Source organism: Erythrolamprus reginae, chromosome Z (assembly GCF_031021105.1).
Source record: "Erythrolamprus reginae isolate rEryReg1 chromosome Z, rEryReg1.hap1, whole genome shotgun sequence".
Taxonomy (NCBI): Eukaryota; Metazoa; Chordata; class Lepidosauria; order Squamata; family Dipsadidae; genus Erythrolamprus; species Erythrolamprus reginae.
The window spans coordinates 107,850,478-107,868,545 of record NC_091963.1 but is presented as its reverse complement, the minus strand read 5'-3'; the positions used below and the strand labels follow the sequence as shown (position 1 = coordinate 107,868,545).

The following is an 18,068-nucleotide window of genomic DNA, read 5'->3' as shown; positions in this document are numbered from 1 at the left end:
TTGCTTGTTTTAGTAATGATTGGATTTCAGAATTGTATTTTTTAATATATGCTGTATGCCACTCCAGCTCCTTGGATAGGGGTGATAAGGAATGGAGCGATGATGATAAGGTTCAACTACTGCAATGATTTCTACATTGGGCATTCTACAAATGAATAGAAAGATTTAATATGTATATAATAGAAATGTATAGAAATAGAAATTGAGTATTCTCATATTCATAAGAATATTAAGATTATCTATTCTTCCCAATAAGCCATGACCAACTCACTTCTGATTAAAAAAGTTGTACAGCAGGGATGTCCTATATCACATCTGGTATTTATGCTATCATTGGAAATACTCTTAAATAAAATAAGAAATAACAAAGAAATTACCAAAATTAAAGATGAAGAATATAAACCTCAAGTCTATGCCGATGATATTGTTTTCTTTTTAGAAGAACCAACAACTTCAGGATTGGAAACAGTTAGTGAGATAGAAGAATTTGGGAAATTTGCAGCATTCAAAATCAATAAACAAAAGACCAAATTGGTAACAAACAATATGACACAAAGACAGAAAGAATTGAATAAATCATTAAATTTACAGATAACTAAAAAGATTAAATACCTGGGTTTAATTATTACAAACAAATGCTTGACTATTAAAAAAGACAACTATGACAAACTGATGCATCAGACAAAGCAAGATCTTGAAAGATGGGGAAAACAACTCTCTATGCTTGGCAAAATAGCGGTGATAAAACCTGTTTCAAACAGATTTAATTTGGGGGGGGGAACTGAACAGAAATTTTACGAAACTTCTATGGAATAATAGAACACTTAGGATTAAGATTTCATATTTGCAAGATAGTAAAGATAAAAATATTATTATTTTTTTCCGTCATCTGCACAATGTCGCTTGGCAGAGTGTAGGGAAAGAGCCTTCTCTGTGGGTGACCAAGCCCTCTGCAAACAGTTCCCACAGAGAATAATAATAATAATAATAATAATAATAATAATAATAATAATGCACTGAAATTTTATGAAAAAGTTCACACGAGATGTTTGGACAAAGAAAACAGAAATGTTCATTCTCTCTGGGTATACCAAAAACGGGTACTCTTCATAAGGGAAGAGACACTTGTACAGAAGCTAAAGAGCAGGTTATATAGTTTTACAAGTCACAAAGGTACCTAGAATCCCCAACCTGTCATAGGGGTACACAGAATTCCTTGCCTAAATATGGTCTATGTCCTGTTTCTTTCTCTTGGAAATAAATAGTACCTTATATGGTTTATTGGGTAAACAGCAAACATTTATCTTGTTAAAATGTCAGTCACAAGATAAGGAAAAACAGGAAATCCTTATCTTGTTAAAGACAGAAGCTACAGACAGCAAATACTGAAATTCTTAAAATAAAACTTAAATTATTTTATACACAATGGATTTTTCCTTCAATAATAATAATAATAATAATAATAATAATAATAATAATAATAATTTAAAAAAAATCAGGAGGTTTCTGTCAGCACTGAAGCTCTTCAAATAGAATAGAATAGAATAGAATAGAATTTTTATTGGCCAAGTGTGATTGGACACACAAGGAATTTGTCTTGGTGCATATGCTCTCAATGTACATAAAATAAAATATACATTTGTCAAGAATCATGTGGTACAACACTTAATGATTGTCATAGGGGTAAAATAAGCAATGAAGAAGCAATATTAATAAAAATCTTAGGATATAAGCAACAAGTTACAGTCATACAGTCAACATGGGAGGAAATGGGTGATAGGAATGATGAGAAAAACTAGTAGAATAGAAGTGCAGATTTAGTAGAAAGTCTGACAGTGTTGAGGGAATTATTTGTTTAGTAGAGTGATGGCGTTCGGGGGAAAAACTGTTCTTGTGTCTAGTTGCCTTGGTGTGCAGTGCTCTGTAGCGACGTTTTGAGGGTAGGAGTTGAAACAATTTGTGTCCAGGATGTGAGGGGTCAGTAAATATTTTACCCGCCCTCTTTTTGACTCGTGCAGTATACAGGTCCTCAATGGAAGGCAGATTGGCAGCAATTGTTTTTTCTGCAATTCTGATTATCCTCTGAAGTCTGTGTCGGTCCTGGTGGGTTGCAGCACCAAACCAGACAGTTATAGAGGTGCAGATGACAGACTCAATGATTCCTCTGTAGAACTGAATCAGCAGCTCCTTGGGCAGTTTGAGCTTCCTGAGCTGGCGCAGAAAGAACATTCTTTGTTGTGCTTTTTTGATGATGTTTTTGATGTTAGGTGACCATTTTAGGTCTTGAGATATGATAGAACCTAGAAATTTGAAGGTCTCTACTGTTGATAATGTGTTGTCTAGTATTGTGAGAGGTGGAAGGGTTTCTCTTAAAGTCTACCACCATTTCTACGGTTTTGAGTGTGTTCAGTTCTAGATTGTTCTGGTCACACCACAAGGATAGTTGTTCAACTTCCCGTCTGTATGCGGATTCATCATTGTCTCGAATGAGTCCAATCACTGTTGTATCATCTGCAAACTTCAGTAGTTTAACAGATGGATCGTATGAGATGCAGTCATTAGTGTATAGAGAGAAGAGAACTGGTGAGAGTACACAGGCTTGGGGGGCACCTGTGCTCAGATGAAGATTGGTGGAGTTGAAACGGCTGGTCCAAGCTTTGGAAATTGAGCTACAATCTCTTTGGAGCATGGTCAGTTCCAGTTATTTTCAAGTTTGTGGATTAGATGCTAAAAGCCTCAAATGCAGCAGGAGTATTACTGACCTAAAGATTAGTATGAACTTAGTTCTCTAATGGGCCAAAGAAGAAACGCCTCAACATTGGGAAGTGATAGACATATTTGGAAGTCTTAGAGGAGGTTATGAACATTTTCATAAACTTTACTATTTAGAAGGCAGATATAGAGCCTATCTCTCCTAAGATGCTGTCTGTCACTTGTCCAAGCATGACACTGGCAGGTCTCCTGTTTTTATATTTTAAGAATGCCTTGAAAGATTCCTTTAAATCAGTGTTTCTCAAGTATTTTCTCTTATGCCTCCCCTAGGAAGAAGTAAACATTTTGCCTCCCCCCCAACACTCTGACAAGATAATTCTTTGCAATATTCGGCATGTTTTCGCTAAAAAACCTCAAGCAGTTTATTAGCGTGAATAGACTGTAAAGTTTTTAAGGGACACCTTAATTTATTTGGCTTCATGCTATCAGGGTGTAGGAAAAGAGCCTTCTCTGTAGGCGACCCAGCCCTCTGCAAACAGTTCCCCCAGAGAATAATTTAATAATAATAATAATAATAATAATAATAATAATAATATATAAATAATAATAGGCAGCAGAGGACTTTTGCAAGTGAGGCAGAAATTGGAAAAAGAGAAGCAAGCATTAGCTGACTATCTGAAGGAGAGCGAAGAGTCAGTATTGACAGAGTACAACAATAGGAAGCTTCTCATGGTGAAGCAAACCCAGGGTCAATACAGGAAAACTGTAACTCAATATCGGTTGAACAGTTGATGGGAAAAAGTATTGCACTGCTAGTCCTTGGAGAAGATTGAAGGCAAAGTGGATAAAGAAAAGACCTAGACATGAATGTTATTAAAGCCAGAATTGAAAAATCAATAGACGATCCGAAGTGCAGACTCTGTAAAGAAACAGATTAAATAATTGAACACATATTCAGCTGCTGTAAAAAGATTGCACAGACTGACTACAAGCATAGACGCAATGCTGTGGCACAGATGATCCACTGGAACCTGTGCGAGAACTACAATCTATCAGTGGCAAAGAACTGATGGGATCATAAGCCCAAAAAAGTGGTCAAAAATGAGCAAGCAAAACTACTGTGGGACTTCCGACTCCAGACTGACCAAATTTTGAAACATAATAATGATTGTGGAGAAAAAAGAAAGTATGGATCATCGACATCGCAATTCCTGGAGACAGCAGGATTGAGAAGAAGCAGCTAGAGAACTTTGCAAAATACGAAGATCTGAAAATTGAGCTGCAATGACTCTGGCATAAGCCAGTGAAAGTGGTCCCAGTGGTCCTTGGCACACTGGATGCAGTGCTAAAGTGGTCATTTGAAAACCATCAGAATTGACAAAATCTCCATCTGTCAATTGCAAAAGGCCGCTTTACTGGGATTGGCATACATAATTCGCTGCTATATCATGCAGTCAAAGCTGCTTGGAAAGCACCCGACTGGTGATGAAATAGGAAATCCAGCATAGTGATCTCATTTGCTATGTTGTATAATAATAATAATAATAATAATAATAATAATAATAATAATAATAATAATAATAATAATAATAATAATACAGAATGGGGATGGGTATCAATTCTTGGGAAAATACTGGAAAAACAAATTAAGAAACCTTTCTGCCTCCACTTAGAAACAAACAAAATAATAATCAACAGTTTGTTAAGAACAAATCATGCCAAACCAATCTCATCTCTTCAACACTCCTTCGAGAGGGGTGGCATACAAATCCGATTAATAAATAAACACTGTGACCAAATTAATAGACCAGCGAAATGGAGTGGACCTAGTATACTTGGATTTCAGCAAAGCATTTGACAAAGTAGACCACAACCTACTTCTTCACAAACTAAAAAAAGTGGGATAGACAACTAGATGGATCATTAACTGCATGGCCAGCTGAACCCAATTAGTAATCCTCAATAGGTTTACGTCCACATGGAGAAAAGTAAGCATGATGTGAAACTTTTCAACACCACTGATAACACACTCACTCTCCAAAAAGACCTGGACTTTGTCTCAGACTGGTCTAACACCTGGCAACTTCAAATATTAACGAACAAATGCTCTACCCTCCACATCGGCAAAAAGAATCCAAACCACACATACGAACTGAATAAACAATCACTCACTGCTAACCCCCACTCAGTAAAAGACCTTGGAATACTAATATCGAATGACCTAAGTGCTAAAGCCCACTGCAACTATATCGCCAAAAAAGCTTCTAGTGTTAACCTGATCCTACGCAGCTTCTGCTCAGGCAATCTCACACTACTCACAAGAGCCTACAAAACTTTTGCCAGACCCATCCTAGACTACTGCTCATCTGTCTGGAACCCATACCACAACTCAGACATCAACACTCTTGAAAATGTCCAAAGATATTTCACCAGAAGAGCCCTTCACTCCTCCACTTGAAACAGAATATCCTATGAAAATAGACTAACAATCCTGGGCCTAGAAAGCCTAGAACTATGGCGCCTAAAACACGATTTGAGTATTGCCTACAAGATCATATGCTGCAATGTCCTACCGGTCAATGACTACTTCAGCTTCAACTGCAACAACACAAGAGCATGCAACAGATTCAAACTTAATACGAACCGCTCCAAACTTGACTGTAAAAAATATGATTTCAACAATCGAGTTATCGAAGCGTGGAACTCATTACTGGAATCAATTGTGTCAACCCCTAACCCCCAACATTTCTCCCTTAGAATCTCCATGATTGACCTCTCCAGGTTCCTAAGAGGCCAGTAAGGGGCGTACATAAGTGCACTAGTGTGCCTTTCGTCCCCTGTCCAATTGTCTTTCCTTTCTTTCATCTATCATATATATTCTCTTCCTTTCATATATCCTCTCCTCTAAGTTCACTTTTACCCTTATATATATTACCACATGTCTATTTTTCTTCCTATGTATTTGTGTATTGGACAAAATGAATGAATAAATAAATAAATAAAAAATAAAGATTACAGGGCTACCTGAGTCCTGCACTCCCAAATCATTCTCTGACATGTGGGGGGTTTGGAGGGAAAATCAGACAAGCATGGAAAAGAAGGAAGGGCTATCCGAAAGAAATCTGCCAGAAGCTACTGCAAAAGAAGAGATTGCAACGGCAGCACAGCCCCTCCCAGACATCAAGACTGAGATGGCAGCTCCATGGACCGAAGCAAAAAAAGATGAGTATTGGTGGAAATTAACCACTAAAGCTGTTGAAGCTGAGTTCCCCCACCCAAATGGTGTAGGTAAGCGGCTCTCGGGGAACCAGGAATCGTTGTCTTAGAGCAATTTTGTAACTCATGGTTTAAATTTTTTATATAGATATGTGTTGGTAAGTGGGGGGTTTGGTATGGAGGGAGTCAGTTTAGAGTAGATGGGAGAGCCTCGGGCAAAGAATATAGCCCCATCTGCTGAGCGTACAAAAAGAAGTGGATGGGCATGTAGATTAGATCCCTGGTTTGATATGAGTGGGATACCCTGCCTGTCGGAGGGGAGGGAGGTCACTGGGGACCTCTGGGATTTTGGAGAGCTGGAGTATCATGGTTATAACTTGGAGATGTAGATATGGCAGGAGGCAGGGGGTAGGCCGCTCTTGGGGAACCAGGAGTTGTTCTCTTGTGTGGAGGCCTCTGGGGAACCACCATGGTGGATTCTTTGGATACCCTGAACATCATGGAGGTGCAGAAAGAATTATAGCAGGAGAATGACAGGAAGAGCAAGAGCATTGACTTGAACGTGAACCAGGAGTCATTGTCTTAGAGCAATTATTTGTTCCAGACACTCTGATTCTGGTTCATCGGGTACGCCTGATATATCTGGTGACATGGGCACCACTCTCTGAATGCAGGTAGGCAAAACTGACTTAGTGGTTCTGCTCCAGATGCGTAATGGACTGTGAATGCTTGCAGAAGGAGCTTGGGGAAATATCTGACTCCCTTGTCCACCATCTGGCTGAGTCCCTCGTGGGTGCCTGGAATAAGGCATCATCTGGAGCACTGGACCAGATTGCGCCTTTGCGACCACTCTATGAAGTGCCTAATTAAAAGGCTTCCATGACAGAGCTTCCAAAAGTTTCCATGTCAGTTCAGTGAAGCAATGGGTATGTTTTTTTTTTTTAAAAGGTACAATTATTCTGGTTAATCAGGCTCTCTTCACCATAACCTACTTCTCCACAAACTAAAAAAGTGGGATAGACAACTAGATGGATCATTAACTGCCTGGCCAGCTGATCCCAATTAGTAATCCTCAATAGGTTTAAGTCCACATGGAGAAAAGGAAGCAGTGGAGTACCACAAAGTTCTGTCCTAGGCCCAGTACTCTTTAATATCTTCATTAATGACTTTGATAAGGGAATAGAAAGGGAATCTTACCAAATTTACAGATGACACCAAGCTGGCGGGAGTAGCCAATACTCCAGAGAACTGGCTCAGGATCCATATGGATCTTGACAGAGTTGTACACTGGGCCCAAGCACATAAATGAAATTCAATGCAGAGAAAAGTAAAATCCTACACTTAAATAAGAAAAACCAAAGACAGACATATCATTTTAATTATAGACACATACATATGCACATCTTTTTCAGGTACTAGTCTAGTTTGAACAGAAAGGCAGGTTATAATTCAAGATAATTGAATAAATAAATGTCACTAGCCAAGGTCTGTCCATGATATCTGATTCTGCTTTATTAGATCAAATATCTGATCAAATATAACCTATATGAACCTTGGTCAAAAGTTTTCTAATTGTTAAACAGTGAAACCACTGAACAAGTAAGCAATGTGCATCATATCCACACCTGTTTATATACAAATGAAAATAGCAGTTTCCCTAAGATTCCCACTCTCTGTATGGGAGATAATATGGACAGAATATCTAATGTGTAACTTCTCTTTTTCATAGTGTGATGCACTAAATCAGGAGGTTTCCGTCAGCACTGAAGCTCTGCACAGTGCTCAGATGAAGATGGTAGAGTTGAAACGGCTGGTCCAAGCTTTGGAAATTGAGCTACAATCGCTTTGGAGCATGGTCAGTTCCAGTTATTTTCAAGTTTGTGGATTAGATGCTAAAAGCCTCAAATGCAGCAGGCGTTTTACTGACCTAAAGATTAGTATGAACTTAGTTCTCTAATTTGCCAAAGAAGAAACGCCTCAACATTGGGAACTGATAGACATATTTGGAAGTCTTAGAGCAGGTTATAAACATTTTCATAAACTTTGCTATTTAGAAGGCTGATATAGAGCCTATCTCTCCTAAGATGCTGTCTGTCATTTGTCCAAGCATGTCACTGGCAGGTCTCCTGTTTTTATATTTTAAGAATGCCTTCAAAGATTCCTTTAAATCAGTGTTTCTCAAGTATTTTCTGTTATGCCTCCTCTAGGAAGAAGTAAACATTTTGCCCCCCCCCCAACTCTCCAACGGGATAATTGTTTGCAATATTGAGCATGTTTTCGCTAAAAAAACTCAAGCGGCTTATCAGCGTGAATAGTGATGTTTTTAAGTGACGCCTTAATTTATTTGGCTTCATGCTGTCCACTGCCAACATTTTTAGACACAATAAACACTGGTCTTTCCTTGTCTCCCACTGTGGTCACAGTGAAGCCAAGCGCTACATACGCTTCATCATATTTCCTTGTCTTAGCTTTCGGGAGACTTATGTTTGCCTCTTTATCTCCATCTCTCTCCTCCTTTCTTTTAATCCCTGCCCGCCCCATTATTTGAGAAATACTGCTTTAAATAAAGATTATGTGCAAGATACTTCCCTTGTAATAGGTAAGCTTCCAAATTATTTTAGATAATTATTTTATTATTTAAGACAAATTACTCTGGACACTATTAGTCAGTATCCTCAACAAAACATTTGTGTAGGCTCCTATAATATCCCCTTTAAAGCAAGTCACGTTTGCAAGCTGGATTCCAGTTTCTAGTCTTTCCATTTACCCTGTGCTTTTCCTGGGCCCTGAAAAATATCTTTAGATTTAATATCTTCAGAAAAATAAAAACCTTTCTTTGTTCCTAGAAAGGAGTCCTTGAGGGAACTCTGGCTGAGGTACAATCCCATTATGGATTGGAGTTATCACAGTTACGTAACCTTGTGGCTACTCGGGAGGCAGAGCTGCTGCAACTGAAGTCGGATGCCCAGAAACAAGTTGAGGATTACAAGCGACTGGTGGATATTAAAAACAGACTGGAACAGGAGATAGCAACCTACCACTGTCTCCTTGAAGGGTAAGGAGTGGGGAAGATGAGTGCCATCTGCTCAGTTTGTTGATCCACTTATTTCTATTCCTACAGTTTAGAGATGTCGTAGCCCTGTTGAAACATGGTGGCCATCCACCAACCACCCAGAAAATAAGAGAATATTAACTCTAGAAGGATATGATTTGCTCCTGAGTTGACACGCATATGTTTGGTACAAAAAATATAGATCTCATACATATTTTAAAAAACACATACTCGGGAATGCATTAATTCAAATTTGGCAGGACATAAAGAAACACCACTATCAAAAACCACCTGAATGGGTCTCTCCAATTGAAACAAAATATCACCTAAGTCTAATTTGCTTAGACAACTCCATAAGATACCAAAAACTATTGAAAGAACAATTTATATGTTAAAATAAAAGAAGAATTGGAAGAAAACAGGAGACCCCTAGATTGGTGGTATAAATTTCTAGCTGGGATAAAAATTTCGGATATTCAATCCAATTAGACAAATGGGAAAAAAGGTGGACCTTTAACTGGCAAATTGCCAAGTGAAACACATGCAAAGAAACCAATGTAAAATGTTCTGCTGGTGGCATCTGGCTCCTGAGAGAATTTAAAAAATGTTCCCAAGTGTGCAGGCAATGTGAAAAGGTAAGGAATCCTTTTATCATTTGTAGTGGATGTGTCTTAAGGCAAAAACCTATTGGAATATTATAGAGGAATGGTCATCAAAAATCTTAAAAGAAAAAAATAGAGAAAAAGTGAGAATTCTTTCTGTTAGGGATTTTCAACAAACCACATAAAAAAGAAGACAAATACCTGACCACGCACATTTTAACAGCGGCTAGAATAATATATGCTCAACTATGGAAAAATGTGGACATTCCAAAAGAGGAAATGATTATTAATATTTTTTTAGAATGCGCTGAAATGGATATGTTAATTAAAAGATTAGAAGGAAAAGAAGAAATGGACTACTATAAATTTGGCATAAATTTTATAACACATTAATAAACAGAACCAAAGATTAATCCACAATGAAAAATTGGGAAACTTATACACCTCAATGTTAGAGCAAAAAACCTGTGGTGTTGCAATACATGTGAAAAAAAATCAATTAATTCAAAAGAGATATTCAAAGACCAAGAAGGTAGAATATTAATAGTATAATTGGAAATTGAAATTTTTTTTGATAATAATTTATGCCTCAACGCTATAGCAAACAAATTACTAGATTATAAAAAAAAAATAAGAAGCATAGAAACAAACTGCCTAAGTCTTTCTGGGAAATGTGTGAGGAATTAGGTTTATTTAGATATCAGGCCTAAAAAATCAATAAAAACAAAACAAAGATTATAACTACCTGTAAATGTGTGAGGAATTAGGTTTTAAAGACATTTTGGGGGAGAAACATAAAACAACTCAACACGGCCGTGAGAGCTACTGTAGGGCTACCTAGATTTGCCCACGTCTCTCCAACCCTCTGCAGCCTGTATTGGCTCACAGTTTCCGGTCACAATTGGTGAAATAAGAGACTTTATAGAATTTGGACTCAATTTCCCAGTTACTGGCTGAGAAATTGGATTGCATTTAACCTGTGCCTTGTGTGTACCAGAAAATCCCTTTGACATTTAAAAAGGGAGTTTTTTCTGCTTTTCTGTTGATAAAGACTTTTGGTTTTCCTTCCATCGTGTGGTGTGTGTCTTTCTGGACTAATTACCCTGTAATTACGGGCGGTTGGGATACTGGTTCAAACAAAGAAACAATCAATAAGGAAAAAAGAATGTAAGGTTTCAAAGGATCAAAAATTAATATTTTCTTCTTTTTTTGTAAAATAAGAAACTAGATTTTCTCAATTTCTTTTTTATTTCTATTTTTCCTTCTTTGAAATTCTGTCTATTACGAAAACTTTTTTTCTTCTTTCTCTTTATACCATCAAACATATATTATCGACAGTGTTTAAAGTTTTGATATAAAAACATATACAACTCCATTTGCACTTCTTGCGGAAATTGTGATATGTGAATTTTTTATCTTGTTTATAATGTTTTGTGAGTTTTTGTCAGTTTACATGTTTTGTTTTAAATAAAAAAAGAAAGAAAATTAGTCACCACATATATCTGGACCCACTGCAACTGTTTCTGCTTGTGAGCCCTGGTTAAAGGTGGCTGAATAGTAGGTTTATGCACCATGTCATGTCTTTGAAGCATCCTACACCTTGAGGTTCGTGGGACTCCAGAGGCACCAGCAGCTTCAAATATTTGTTTGCTGGTTTGTAATGGCATTTTAGCAGCTGTTCTCTTAATCTGATGAAGTTGCCTGGCAGAGATCTTCCTCATTCTTCCTTTATCGGCACGAATCCATCTGTGCTCTGAATCAGCCACAAATCTCTTCACAGTACGGTGATTACGCTTAAATTGTCATGAAATATAGAAACATAGAAACATAGAAGACTGACGGCAGAAAAAGACCTCATGGTCCATCTAGTCTGCCCTTATATTATTTCCTGTATTTTATCTTAGGATGGATATATGTTTATCCCAGGCATGTTTAAATTCAGTTACTGTGGATTTACCAACCACGTCTGCTGAAAGTTTGTTCCAAGGATCTACTACTCTTTCAGTAAAATAATATTTTCTCATGTTGCTTTTGATCTTTCCCCCAACTAACTTCAGATTGTGTCCCCTTGTTCTTGTGTTCACTTTCCTATTAAAAACACTTCCCTCCTGGACCTTATTTAACCCTTTAACACAGGGATCCCCAAACATTTTACACAGGGGGCCAGTTCACTGTCCCTCAGACTGTTGGAGGGCCGGACTATAAAAAAAAAACTATGAACAAATCCCTATGCACACTGCACAAATCTTATTTAAAGTAAAAAACAAAATGGGAACAAATATAATATTTAAAATAAAGAAGTAATTAAATAATTAAGTAATAAAGTAATTTAAACTTAAATCAACAAACTCCCTCCATTTCTCCTTCCTTCCTTCCCTCCCTCCTTCCTTCCTCTCCATTTCTCTCTTCCCTCTCTCTTTTCTTCCTTCTCTCTCATTTGTTTCATTTTCCTCTCCCTCGTTTTCTCTCCATCATTTTCTAATTTTTCTCTTTTTCTCTCTCTCTCTCACTCTTTCCATCTATCCCCCTTTCTCTCTTCCTCTCTATCTCTCCCTCTTTCTCTCTCTCTCTCTTTCTCTGTCCCTCTCTCTCTTTCTCTTTCTTTCTCTCACTCATTCTCTCTCTCCCTCTTTCTCTCTCTCCCACCTATCCTCTCCTTGCCTCTGTACCGCCTACTCGCTCAGCAGCAGACCGGCGTGAGTTGACAGGAGATTTGGGAGCTTATTATATCTATTGATAAAATCTTGTGGGCTGCTGCGGGCCAGATAAATTGCCTCAGCGGGCCACATCCGGCCCCCGGGCCGTAGTTTGGGGACCACTGCTTTAACATATTTAAATGTTTCGATCATGTCCCCCCTTTTCCTTCTGTCCTCCAGACTATACAGATTGAGTTCATGAAGTCTTTCCTGATACGTTTTATGCTTAAGACCTTCCACCATTCTTGTAGCCCGTCTTTGGACCCATTCAATTTTGTCAATATCTTTTTGTAGGTGAGGTCTCCAGAACTGAACACAGTATTCCAAATGTGGTCTCACCAGCGCTCTATATAAGGGGATCACAATCTCCCTCTTCCTGCTTGTTATACCTCTAGCTATGCAGCCAAGCATCCTACTTGCTTTTCCTACCGCCCGACCACACTGCTCACCCATGTTTTCATACCTTGTCCAAAGGCATTGCACTATTTGACACTTTTCGGCAGCAGAGAGATCCTTTTTCTTTCCCGTGTTACTTGAAACCTGTGTCCTGCTTAATAATGTGGAACATCCTTCTTACTAGTTTGCCTTTAATTGGGCTCACCTGGCAAACTAATTATCACAGGTATCTGAGATTGATTTCATTGAGCTCTGAGACACAATACCAAGGATGAGATTCATTAAAAAACAAAAAAATTAATCTTTATGACACTTAAATCCAATTTGCATAATAATTTGTAATGTAGTGTAAACAAATTTATTTTTTTATTTATTTGATCGATTTTTATGCCGCCCTTCTGCTCAGACTCAGGGCGGCTCACAACATGTTAGCAGTAGCGCTGTATAACAGAGCCAGCCTATTGCCCCCACAATCCGGGTCCTCATTTTTACCCACCTCGCAAGGATGGAAGGCTGAGTCAACCTTGAGCCGGTGATGAGATTTGAACCGCTGACCTACAGATCTACAGTCAGCTTCAGTGGCCTGCAGTACAGCACTCTACCTGCTGCGCCACCCCAGCTCATTGATCTGTAAGAGGGATTTTTCTCCCTTCCATTCACGGACAGCCATGGATTTCTGGTTGAGAGCTAAAGAATGAGTAAGGAAACCTGGTGGTGAGTGAGAGGGTGAAACAGAATTTCCTGGAGGAAGACTAGTTGGTATGAATGTGGTATGGAACAGAAAAATATCTTTGCCAGTACTAGTCACATGGTATTAAAGTCCTTAATGTATGTGTTGTATAAATTTATTAAGTGATTTTTGTCACTGTCAGTTTGCTTCCTCATGTGCCATGACAGTGCTTAATTTCATGAAGTAGATACATTTCCCTACCAAAGCAGTAGCCTCTTCTGTGTCTAAGGGAGAATCTTTGCTGGTTTATTTTTTTACACCCCCATTTGGTGTAGATTCTAGTAAGGAGTCTGGTTTCTTTCTTTCTCTATTCCATCCTTTCCTCCCCCATCCTTTCCTTTCTTTTGCTCTGTTACATTCTTTTCTCCTTTCCTTCTATTTCTTCCCTTCCTTTCTCCTCCCCTTTCTGGGGAGGAAGCCGGGTGAATGGGGGAAACACAGGCAGGCAGAGGGGGGTGCAGAGTCCCTGGTCCCTCTTTCCTTCAGCCGCTTCTTTTGTAAGTCGCGAGAATGGGGGAAATGCAGGCAGGCAGAGGGTAGTTTGGGGTCCCTGGAAATGCAGGCAGGCAGAGGGGGTGCAGGTTCCCTGGAAACGCAGGCAGGCAAGGGGTTGTGAAGAGTCCCCGGTTTGCTCTTTCCTTCAGCCGCCCAGCTTCTTTTGTAAGTGGCGAGAATGGGGAAAATGAAGGCAGGCAAAGGGGTGTGTGTGCAGAGTCCCTGGTCCCTCTTTTCTCCAGCTGCCCTGCTTCTTTTGGAAACCGGGCGAATGGGGGAAACGCAGGCAGGTAGAGTGTGTGTGTGTGTGTGTGTGTGTGTGTGTGTGCAGGGTCCCTGGAAATGCAGGCAGGCAGAGGGGGGATGCAGGTTCCCTGGTCCCTCCTTCCTCCAGCCCCCCCCCCGGCTTTTTTGGAAAATGCAGTTTAATGTTTCCAAATGTAAAATAATGCACTTGGGGAAAAGGAATCCTCAATCTGAGTATTCTTTCTTTCTTTCTCTATTCCATCCTTTCCTCCCCCATTCTTTCCTTTCTTTTGCTCTGTTACATTCCTTTCTCCTGGGGGAATGGGGGAAACACAGGCAGGCGGTGTGTGTGTGTGCAGAGTCCCTGTAAACGCAGGCAGGCAAGGGTCTGTGTGTGTGAAGAGTCCCTGGTTCCTCTTTCCTTCAGCCACCCAGCTTCTTTTGTAAGTTGCGAGAATGGGGAAAAGGCAGGCAGGAAAAGGGTGTGTGTGCAGAGTCCCTGGTCCCTCTTTTCTACAGCTTCCCTGGTTCTTTTGGGAAACGCAGGCAGGCAGAAGGGAGTTCAGGGTCCCTGAAAATGCAGGCAGGCAGAGGGAGGTGCAGGTTCCCTGGTCCCTCTTTCCTCCAGCCCCCCCCCATGGGCTTTTACTGGAAACTTCAGTTTAATGTTTGCAAATGTAAAATAATGCACTTGGGGAAAAGGAATCCTAAATCTGAGTGTTGTATTGGCAGTTCTGTGCTAGCGAAAAAATTCAGAAGAGAAGGATTTAGGGGTAGTGAGGTGCGGTCAGGTGGTAGGGGAAGCAAGTAGAATGCTTGGCTGTATAACTAGAGTTATAAATTTCCCTACCAAAGCAGTAGCCTCTTGTGTATCTAAGGGAGAATCTTTGCTGGTTTATTTTTTCCACCCCCCTTTGGTGTAGATTCTAGTGTGGAGTCTGGTTACTGAAGTCAGAATGTTAGTTATTATTTGCAAAGTCTGAGGTCTTCAGGGAACAAACTCTCTCTGCAGCTTTTGTAGATAATTTTCTGCTGGTGGTGGTGAGAAGGCTTAAAGGGAAAGCAGCACAGGAACCTCTCATTTTTCTAGGCAGCCTCCTCTCCCACAGGTCTGCTTGAACATGGCTTGAACATCTCTTATGAGACATTGTACAGTATGCCCTTGGGATCTGATGTAAGGCTGTTAAACAATTGCTTGATTTAGATATATAAATCTTTTACATTCAGTGTATTTTTTTTTTTGGCTGTTAAAATACAGTGTAAATCATTAGTATCTTACATACAGTAGTGGGCCACCACTTCCTTCCTTCCTTCCTTCCTTCCTTCCTTCCTTCCTTCCTTCCTTCCTTCCTTCCTTCCTTCCTTCTTTCTTTCAATTTTTCCTTCTTTCTCTTTCTTTCTTTTTTCTTTTTCTTTCTTTCTCTCTCTCTTCCTTCTTTCCTTCCTTCCTCCTTTTTTCTTTCTCTATTTTCCTTTCCTCCCCCATTCTTTTTCATTTTTTAATTAACAAGCTTTTCCTCTTTCTCTTGCTTCAAATATCTAAACGTAGCCCCTTTTCTGTCAGACCTACCTTCTTCTTTGCTTAATTTCATTAAGTAGATACATTTCCCTATCAAAGCAGTAGCCTCTTCTGTGTCTAAGAGAGAATCTTTGCTGGTTTATTTTTTTCCATCCCCGTTTGGTGTAGATTCTAGTGAGGAGTCTGGTTACTGAAGTCAGAATGTTAGTTATTATCTGCAAATCTGAGGTCTTCAGGGAACAAGCTCTCTTTTGCAGTTAAGGTTTGTTTTGGGGTTTTTTTGATAGAGAACTTAATGAACTCCTTGAGTTTGAGCCAAGGTGAATTCCATCCAACTTTTATGATCCCCGTGGCAAATTCTTTTAATCTGTACCTAATTTGGTTGGCTCAAACACCAAAAGAACAGGTAACATACAAGTCCCTAGACAACACATACAAGCTCTCACAATCTCCACTCTTTCCTGCCTCTATTCTTGTCCACTATTCCTGTTCCTGCTATTACTCTTTGTGCATGCTACTAGAGAAGAACATTCCTTTCCGACTGCTTTAGCTTGCTCACCCCAGCCCACACAAACGCTCCTCCTTCTCTCCCCGCCCTTTATATCTTCAGCAGTTTCCAGCTGGTGGTGAGAAGGCTTAAAGGGAAAGCAGCACAGGAACCTCTCATTTTTCTAGGCAGCCTACTCTCCCACAGGTCTGCTTGAACATGGCTTGAACATCTCTTATGAGATATTGTACAGTATGCCCTTGGGATCTGATGTAAGGCTGTTAAACAATTGCTTGATTTACATATACAACTCTTTTACACGTTCAGTGTATTTTTTTTTTGGCTCTTAAAATACTGTGCAAATCATTAGCATCTTACATACAGTAGTGGGCCACCACTTCCTTCCTTCCTTCTTTCTTTCAATTTTTCCTTCTTTCTCTTTCTCTTTTTCTTTCTTTCTCTTTCTTTTTTCTTTTTCTTTCTTTCTTTCTCTCCTCTCTCTCTCTATTCATTCCTTTGTTCCTTCCTTCCTTCTTTCCCTCCTCCCTCCCTTCCTTCCTCCTTTTTTTCTTTCTTTCTCTAGTCTTTTTCTTTCCTCCCCCATTCTTTCTTATCTTTTGCTCTGTTACATTCCTTTCACCTTCCTTCTATTTCTTCCCTTGCTTTCTCCTCCCCTTTCTGGGGAGGAAGCCGGGTGAATGGGGGAAACACAGGCAGGCAGAGGGGGGGTGCAGAGTCCCTGGTCCCTCTTTCCTTCAGCCGCTTCTTTTGTAAGTCGCGAGAATGGGGGAAATGCAGGCAGGCAGAGGGTAGTTCGGGGTCCCTGGAAATGCAGGCAGGCAGAGGGGGGTGCAGGTTCCCTCTTTTCTCCAACCCCCCCCCCCCCCACTGGCTTCTTTTGGAAACTGCAGTTTAATGTTTCCAAATGTAAAATAATGCACTTGGGGAAAAGGAATCCTCAATCTGAATATTGTATTGGCAGTTCTGTGCTAGCAAAAACTTCAGTGATTTCTGACAGTCTCAAAATGGATGAACAGTGCAGTCAACTGGAAGGGGAAGCAAGTAGAATGCTTGGCTGCATAACTAGAGGTATAACAAGCAGGAAGAGGGAGATTGTGATCCCACTGTATAGAGCGCTGGTGATACCACATTTGGAATACTGTGTTCAGTTCTGGAGACATCATCTACAAAAAGAAGAGGTAGCAAAATATAGTAAAATAGACTTCTATATCTTCTTCCTCTGTTAAATTAGGGATTTTTAAAAATGTCTTTGAGACCACTTTCCCTCTGAATATCTGAAAATCCTGGATGTATACATGCCCCTTCTAGTGATTGGATTCCTTTAGGTTTATCAGATCCCTACATTATTTTCTTGCCGCTTTCTCTCTTCCGGTTTTTGCTTATTTTTCCTCTTTCTCACTGCAAACTGCTCTTATTTTTCATTTTTTAATTAACAAGCTTTTCCTCTTTCTGTTGCTTTAAATATCTAAACGTAGCCCCTTTTCTGTCAGACCTACCTTCTTTGCTTAATTAAGTAGATACATTTCCCTATACAAGCAGTAGCCTCTTCTGTGTCTAAGGGAGAATCTTTGCTGGTTTATTTTTTCCCATCCCCATTTGGTGTAGTGAGCAATCTAGTTACTGAAGTCAGAATGTTAGTTATTATCTGCAAAGTCTGAGGTCTTCAGGGAACAAACTCTCCTTTGCAGTTAAGGTTTGTTTTTGGGTTTTTAGATTGTTTTAAGAGACCAACAATGGGGACAACAATTTGTTTCTGGGCCACCAAGTTTGATAATCGTTATGAATGACTGTAAAGGGGAATTCTATAAATTCCTGGAAAATAAGCCATTGATGGCTACTAGCCATGATGCTTACAGATTTTTTTCAAGTATAGTCCTCAACTTATCAGTGGCTAGA

At 39.5% G+C, this 18,068-nt stretch overlaps 1 protein-coding gene across 6 annotated transcripts in view; it reads left to right on the top strand.

Moving 5' to 3' along the window:
• LOC139153067 (keratin, type I cytoskeletal 19-like) overlaps nucleotides 1-18,068 on the top strand; it is a 47,452-nt gene that overhangs the window by 21,159 nt on the left and 8,225 nt on the right. For all 6 annotated transcript variants that reach the window (XM_070726617.1, XM_070726615.1, XM_070726614.1 and 3 more), the window contains 2 exons: nucleotides 7,658-7,783; nucleotides 8,775-8,983. In XM_070726617.1, the coding sequence (XP_070582718.1) occupies nucleotides 7,658-7,783; nucleotides 8,775-8,983 (335 nt within the window). The remainder of the gene's footprint in view (nucleotides 1-7,657; nucleotides 7,784-8,774; nucleotides 8,984-18,068) is intronic.